Genomic DNA, 8,058 nt, shown 5'->3' with positions numbered 1-8,058 from the left:
ATGTTAGAGTAATACAAGCGTGAGCACTAAAAATACCAGGAAAAGGGCAACTTACAGGGCTGACAGCATACACTATATATTGCATACTCATGTCTATGGGAGGAAAATAGTGAACTTTGATTAATGTCAGAAATGCCATTTCTAGCAAATGAATGCAGATGCCTGTGTATACATGAGTGTGTGTGTGTGTGTGTGTGTGTGTGTGTGTGTGTGGTGTGTGGTGTCCTCCAGACAGCAGATTCTCTCTTTGCCATAAAATTTATTTTTTTGTGGAACAGATTTGCTGGAATTCCAACTTCTGCTTTAATATATGTTTGATACAAACCAGAGGAGAGTAATGATGGAATGGCTCTTCCCAGGTGCATAGGGACTAGGGAATGAGTTACTTTTCTATCCATATGAGGTTGCAAGCACTGGCAGGAAATATGCAAGCTCAGTGCAATGGCATGTGGTCACTTCTGAGCGACTGCAATTCCTTTAACCAAGTAAAGAGCAATTCACTCTCCAGGTATGTGTTACCTAGTGCTTTTCCCTCACTTTCTTACTTCATTTTCACATTGACTATAACACTAAGCAGACAGCACTTCTCCGGGATGATCTTTTTTTAAGGTATTTTGTGGGGCTGGAGAGATGGCTCAGTGATTAAGAACACTGGTTGTTCTTGCAGAAGACCTGGGTTAGAATCCAGCATCCACATGGCAGCTAACAACTGTTCTAACTCCAGTTTGAGGGGATCCAACAGCCTCTTCTGTCCTCCATGGGCATTGCACAACATGGGTGCACTTATCTACACGCAGGCAATACACACATACACATAAAATAAAAATAATAAAGTATTTTTTAAAAAAGATTTTATATTCAGAGGAGTTGTGGAAAAAAACAGATAAGAAAGGGTAAACCCATATTCCACAAACCAGAAAGAACACATAAAAGGTTGTCGTTTTTTATATGTAAATGTGCAAGTCAGTTTTAATTTTGATTATCATTCTATCTTGCTGTCCAGTCCTGATAGCTACAGAACTCTCAAGCTTCAGTCTTGTGGTTTCTAGGACCACAAGAGTATTTTGAAAAAGAATTATTGTCCATAAATCCCAGCTGATACCATTTACTCAAAATACAGTGTTGAATGTCCATGAAACTGCCCTGTCATAGCACAAATCAGGGGTTGAATGAAAAACACTCGTTTTCAATCTTTCTTTCAAATTAGTTATTTACATTATTGTTTAAAATAATAGTGGTACTTATTTTCTTGTGTGTATCAAGAAGTGTTGCAAATCTCAACAAGTCATCTAGTCATGGTTTCAAAATCACATGTAGAGAAAGAAATGAAAAAATGGATCAGAAAATTAAAGTCTAAAAATAACCATGGACTGCAGTTCATCCAATATGAATGTAATGAATATATAAATTGAGATAATACTTAAATGAGTTTGATCAACAAATAAGATTAATTTTAATAAAATATATTCCAAATGCATAAAATATATCTTTAAAAACGAGAAGGAATATTAAATTAAAATTATAGAACAAGATATATTAAATAGATAAATTATTTGGAGCACATATTAATTTTAACTAAAACTACAAAGCAAAACACTTAATTGAAATAAAATACATAACATAATTGTGTTTTTATTTTACTAGATAAAGATTAATGGAGAAAATTAATAATCAATAAGAAAATTGATTTAATGAAGAATATAAAGGAATATCAAGGCTCATATTCACAATGTTGTATTCAGTCCTTGAACTTTTAGTAGTAGTTTGCCACTACTACCCTGCGGTTGTACTCCTGATAATATCTAGATTTCTGGGGCTGGAGAAGTGATCAGTGTTTGAGAACACTAGTTACTCTTCTAGAGGACCTAGTTTGGTTCCCAGCAAATACATGACAGCTAAAAACAGTCCTAAATTCAAGTTCCAGTGGATCTAATGCCTTCTTCTATTTTCTTCAGGTTTGCATACACCTAATAAACTTATATACATGCAGGCAAAACACACACATACACACGTGTGTGTGTGTGTGTGTGTGTGTTGTATGTATGTATTCTTGCTCCTATCTCTACTACAGTGTAAGGACTTAACCTATAATCTTTCAGCATCTTTATAAGTTGCTGTCACACAATCAAATACCAGTAGTATACTATATCAGATTTAGCAGTTTCAAGCATTTGTGCTTTTTAATCAAGTTTCATAGCAGACATAAACATCTTCAGTAAGCCTGGGAAACATGATAAGTTTGCTTTTATAAGAGATGCACCTCTGATTTTGAAATTGTGTTAAACTAGGGACCCGTTAGGTGATGAGATTTTTGTAGTTGCTGAACTAACAGCAACTGAGCTAGCAACAGAATTGCTCAGGTGTCAATAGATACAAGAGGGAAAGAAGGGAGGCGGAAGGCTAAGGGAGAGGGAGAGGGGGATGGGGAGGGGGACAGAGAAAGCAAGAGCAAGAGGGAGAGGGAGAGGGAGATGCAGAATGGGTGGGAAGGAGGAGGGAGAGAGAAGAATGATCGATGAAAGATGATAGATGTTGGAATGAATCATTTTGAAAGTCACAGTAGCTGAGTAGAGTATTTGCCATCCTACCAATAGAATAGACTGGTTCATTCATGCAATCAAATATGATAAGTACTTAGCTTTCATATTTAGCATAAACTTCAGGTAATTTGTCAGACAAATATAATCTTCAAGGCTCTGATTAAATAAAATTCAGAACAGTGAAGCATTGCTATGGTCCAGATCATAAGAAAAGGACCAAAACAAACCTTTCACTTAGGATATATAATATTACATGCACCAACAAGGTAATGATACTGGTCAGTATTCTCTCATTAATATTCTTAATAGCTAATATTTCAGTGTTACAATAATTTCACCTGTGGTTCTTTGACCTTTATAGGAATACTGTGTTGGTTATTGTTAGTTAGATGTTTTATGAGATGAGAAAAAGTAAGACATTGGTTCAATTCTATTATATGTCATATATGTATCACTGGGAAAATTTGAATCCAAATAGTCCATTACACATAAAAAATAATGTTTGTTTTGTTTGTATGTGGAAGGGTGTAATTGTTAGAGTGAATGTATACACATTAAGTGCAGACGCTCATACAGGTCAGTGTGTGTGCGCATGGAGGATGAAGGCTGGATGTCCATGTCTTCTTCCATTGCTCTCCACCTTTATTTTAGCAAAACAGGATCAGTCATTGACCTAAAGCTCATGGATTTGGCTGGTTGACTGGCCAGTGAGCTTCAGTGGTCCACCTGTTTTTGCCCATTTCCAGGCTGGGAACATAGGAGTGTTCTTTCACTCCAGGCTTTTTCTTTGGGTTCTAGGGATCCAAACTCAAGCTGTCCTGCTTTCATAGAAGTCACTTTACCAAATGCACCATCTTCCCAGCCTGTGAAACAAATTTTTATCTTAACCTCTTACATAAAATTTAAACTTTCACAATATATTTGAATGAATGTTTTGAATAACTATTCTGAATTGCTTTATTTCCTGGTCTAGTAAATGGAGATAAATACACTTTTCTCACAAAGGGATTGTTAGAACTACATTTCCAAAATGTTACATGAACTGTCTTAATGCCTGGCCCAGGAATAGCTGCTCAATAGCTCTCTGTGTCTCCTTGCCTTTAAGACAGTGATAACATTGGAGAGATCTTCTTTCTACATAACAGCTCCTTATGCATAATAAAGCTGTTTCTATTTTTTCCACCTTTCATAATGAAATTTTCCAACATAATTTGTTGATGGTGAATACGTTAGTTTAATGCTAATAATTTTCTTGCTAATATAATTATGTTTGGGGATTTATACTTTATTTCCTACTTTTCTAATAATTTGCATAGAATCATTAAACTTCTTAGTAGTTGTTCTATAATATTTAGGCCTCCATTTAATGGATGACACAGGAAAGCCCCGAGTATTGAGGAACTAAGTGCATTCAATGTTTCAGTCAAAGCATTAGCATACCATTGTTCCTCTTGTTGGATTTCATTATTTGTTCTATTTTTGCTTTTGCAAAAATCTCAATATATGCATCATGTGGAAGAGTACAAACTATGAGAACATCTCTTTTCATCCTCTTTTGCTTTCCCAAAACAAGGTTTACTGTACTCTGAAAGTGTATTGTGACTTACAATTGCCATCCTCTGACACCTGGCCTAACTCTTGCTCTCTCAAGTATTTCTATGTGGATCTGTGTACATTAGTTTTAGCAAGAATGCTCCTGGCTAGTTGAAAAAAAAAACTTTAGCCCCTAGTATCTTATCAACTTTTCTACCCTTTACCCTGTGAATTTATGACGCAGATTTTTCTTCAGAAATTAATCCTTGCAAATCAGCTTAGTCTGAATTTTCTCTACCCTACAAGTTTTATCATGGAAATTTCCCCCAGTGGCCCTTACCCTACTTCTGACTGTTGATCTTTATTTGTCCTTGTATTTAGACTGGAATTCAATTTCTATCCTTGTCTACAAAACACAACTGGAGTAGTCCTCCTAGACACAGTCGGCTTTGCTGTTTTTGAATAGTGTCATGAATAATTTCATCACACTGCATCTACGTTCATGCATGTAATTTTCAAGGGTGGCTTCACTGTATCTATTAATGCACAGATACATCCAGAATGGGGACTCCTATGCTCTTTATTTTGGAATCCACTTTATTCCACCGGAGGTCTGTACTGATCACTGAGGAGTCTTTCTTTTTCATGAATTGCCTACTTTACATAATTCTGAATATTAATATCACTTTCGGCAGGATGTTATAATTAAATTATCTTTTGAAAATACTTATATACTGATTGATGTACGTCTTTAGGGAACATAGGGTGACTTTCTTCTAAATGCCAATACTTTAAAATAGACATAACCTTTAGCTATTTCTTCATGTTTTAAATATTCTAAAACATTGATAAAGCATAGAATAATGTAAACTACATAGCATATAATTAATTTATGGCAAACTGTCTATTTAAATGTTTATAACATCTTTTCATGGTTTATGCAGATACCTAGTTATATTTCCAGCATATTGCCAATTTAATTTTACTAACAAAACATACATAAAGAAGAATGGTCATAAGTCAAAGTTATTTACTTAGTGGTAAATGGTAAAACCATTGTAGTATTACATACTATTCATTTCATGTTTTTGCTCCATAATACCTAGGATATTGTGAGTTACATCACTATTTTCTGATACTTATTTTTTAAAAGACAGGAAGTAGAGAAGGAGGGAGAAAGAGTAACAGGAAGTAAAAAGAGAAAGAAATAGGATGGAATACAAAAAAAGCAAAAAGGGAATTTAATCATTATGACATAGAAAGAAAATCATCATTCAAGAGGAACAGAACATCAATGAAGCTACGTAATTTTACCTGCACAAATAATGTAACATTTAATAAAGCACATGTACTATAATACTATGTTTGCTAGTTCTCCATATATATCATCAAAGAAATTATATATTATTTATTAATGCTGTTACTACTACCTACTTTCTTTACTGTCAAATGCTTTCAGAATTGAACTTACAGTCTACTTACTGTTCTAGTGAGTACATCCACAATAAAGTTTAATATCTAAGGAAATATCAAAAAGAGATCACATAGCAACAAATTAAGCAATTACTCAAATAATTCAGTAGATTAATGCTTACCAGAATATCTTTCCCAGCCCACTTGCATTCATCTCTTCTGGTGTAAGACACTGGCCACACAATCTAAGGAGAGAGAAGAAATGTTATTTCCTGCCAATTAAGCTTGGCATCATATAGTCTTTGGTAATTGTTTAGAGCAACTGAGGTAAAGAAAATTCCATAAACATTACATGGCAGGGGGGCTGGAGAGATGACTCAGTGATATAGAGCACTTGAAGCCCTTGCAGAGGACCTAGGTTCTGTTCCCAGCACCCACACATGATAGTTAACAACCATTCATAACTCCAATTCCAGGGGATCTGACATCCTCCTCTAGCCTCTTTTGGCCTCTTCTAGCAATGCATACACATGGTACATTTGCATGCATGTAGTCAAAAAACAAAAACAAAATCCTCATACACATAAAAATAAAATATAACAAAAAACAAAAGTCTTTCAAATTAGACTTTTCATTAACACATTAACATCTGTCAGGTACTTTTCTGTACATTTAAGTCACTCACTCATCATCTACCCACTATTCTTTGCTGTATATGGAATGAGTTAAGACAGAAATTATGTGGTTAATAGATCTAAACAATGTAATGTGGACAGAGCTGTCACACTGGGTAGGAGAGGAAGATCACCCTGGGAGAATATGAGTCAAGATGAGAGTTGGCATAGAATATGACTCACAAATTCTAAGTTTCTCAATGCCTATCATAAATATGTGACTTTGAATGTTCACACTATGTAGACCTGGATACATTTCTCTGAACTAAATTTAATGATGATATGCTACAATGAAAATTTAAATGGTTAGAACAATAGCTCATAAGGGAATCCTCTCTCTGTGTCTCTGACTCTCTGACAAAAGAAAGTGTTTAAGAACAGCACTGAGCTGAGCATGGTGGTGCTTGCCTTTAATCCCAGCACTTCGGAGGCAGAGGCAGGAGGATCTTTTGAGTTCAAGGCCAGCCTGGTTTATATAGTGAGTTCCAGGTCAGCTGGAGCTACAGGGGGACCCTGTCTCAAAAAAGACCAAAGGAGGAAAAATAAAAGAATAGCACAGAATATTTGGGGAAGGTGTCAGTATAAAGAAAGAAGCAAATATGCAGTTCCGAATAACAGTCTGCTTCAGTAGGCATGGTGGTGCATACCTACAATCCTACTACTTGGCATCCTGATACAGAAGATCACTGCAAGTTCAAGCCTAGGCTCGGCTGCATATACATAGTAAGTTCCGGTCCAGTAAGGAACACATTGTAAGACATTGTCTTTAAAGAAAACAAGATAAAACAAAACAAAAATCGCTCTCCCATTGTGAGCTAAATTTCAGTTGAAGATTAATTTATGTGCTCTCATTCCTCATTTAGGCTTACAATGCTGAATACTCCACTCTATAATTGTAATCAAAATATTCTTATCTAAATTTTAATATAAAAATTTCTAAATCCCTTGAGTAATTTCAGCGATTCCTGTCTGTACTGCACAGAACCATATACTGCTCCTTCAGCTTTCTGTTGTAGTAATATTAGTTAATTTCAGGGGGAGATGTCATATACTAAATACAAATCCAAAGACAGTGATGATTTTTTGTGTGTGTGTCATAGAAGATTTTAGCCTCAAGATGATGGATCACCATTCATTTGGGACCTCAAGATAATTCACCTCGAATGGTCAAAAGCTTGGGTAAAGGTGAGATTTTAATTCAGGGAATTAAAATCGCAAATACAGCATACTTATAAACAAGAATTTAGAATATATTGAAATAACATATGATGCCTTGATAACTGGATTGCAAATTCTTGTCACAAACATGAGAGGCATACGCTGGGTATATACATTCTTTTAAATCATGAAGCTCTTAATTTGTGTACTCCCATTTTTGGAGGATTTTCTTTCCACATGTCTGTGTATTTAAATTAAAACTGTCTTTAAGCATGTTCCATGTTACATAGTCACATAATGAAAATATTCAAGAATAATAAATGTATCATCTCTAGTATAATGATCACCCTGGGCTTTGACATTCTAGAGAGAGAGCCGGACAATCTTATCACCCGTCTGTCTTTAGCGTGGCAATGGGAGGTCAGGGGACTTTTGTCAATTTAAGCATCACTGTGGAGGGAGTATAAAATACAAGTTTTTACTAAGATCCAAAATTAAATCAAGATTTATTGACTGTCATATTTAACTTTCCAGCTAAATTATGCTAAAATTATAGATTTCTACAGATAAATATGATGTTTATTTATATGAATAGATCACTGTTTTAAAAGCACTCTTCCTAAGTCTTCCAGCTCTCGATTGTTCTTGTGTCAGTCTCTTTTGTGTTTCTTCCCTATATCATATATTAATAAAATATTTTTAATATTTATGTTACATCTTTCAATTTCTTTTTGTGATGT

The 8,058-nt window shown here is 34.9% G+C and overlaps 1 protein-coding gene across 11 annotated transcripts in view; it reads right to left on the bottom strand.

The window, feature by feature from the left end:
* Sema3a (semaphorin 3A) overlaps window positions 1-8,058 on the bottom strand; it is a 540,175-nt gene that overhangs the window by 155,389 nt on the left and 376,728 nt on the right. For all 11 annotated transcript variants that reach the window (XM_029567263.1, XM_029567262.1, XM_029567260.1 and 8 more), the window contains one exon: window positions 5,669-5,731. In XM_029567263.1, the coding sequence (XP_029423123.1) occupies window positions 5,669-5,731 (63 nt within the window). The remainder of the gene's footprint in view (window positions 1-5,668; window positions 5,732-8,058) is intronic.

The sequence above is a fragment of the Nannospalax galili genome, unplaced genomic scaffold (genome assembly GCF_000622305.1).
Source record: "Nannospalax galili isolate Female #2095 unplaced genomic scaffold, S.galili_v1.0 scaffold639, whole genome shotgun sequence".
NCBI classification, from domain to species: domain Eukaryota; kingdom Metazoa; phylum Chordata; class Mammalia; order Rodentia; family Spalacidae; genus Nannospalax; species Nannospalax galili.
This window is presented reverse-complemented; position numbering and strand designations above follow the sequence as displayed.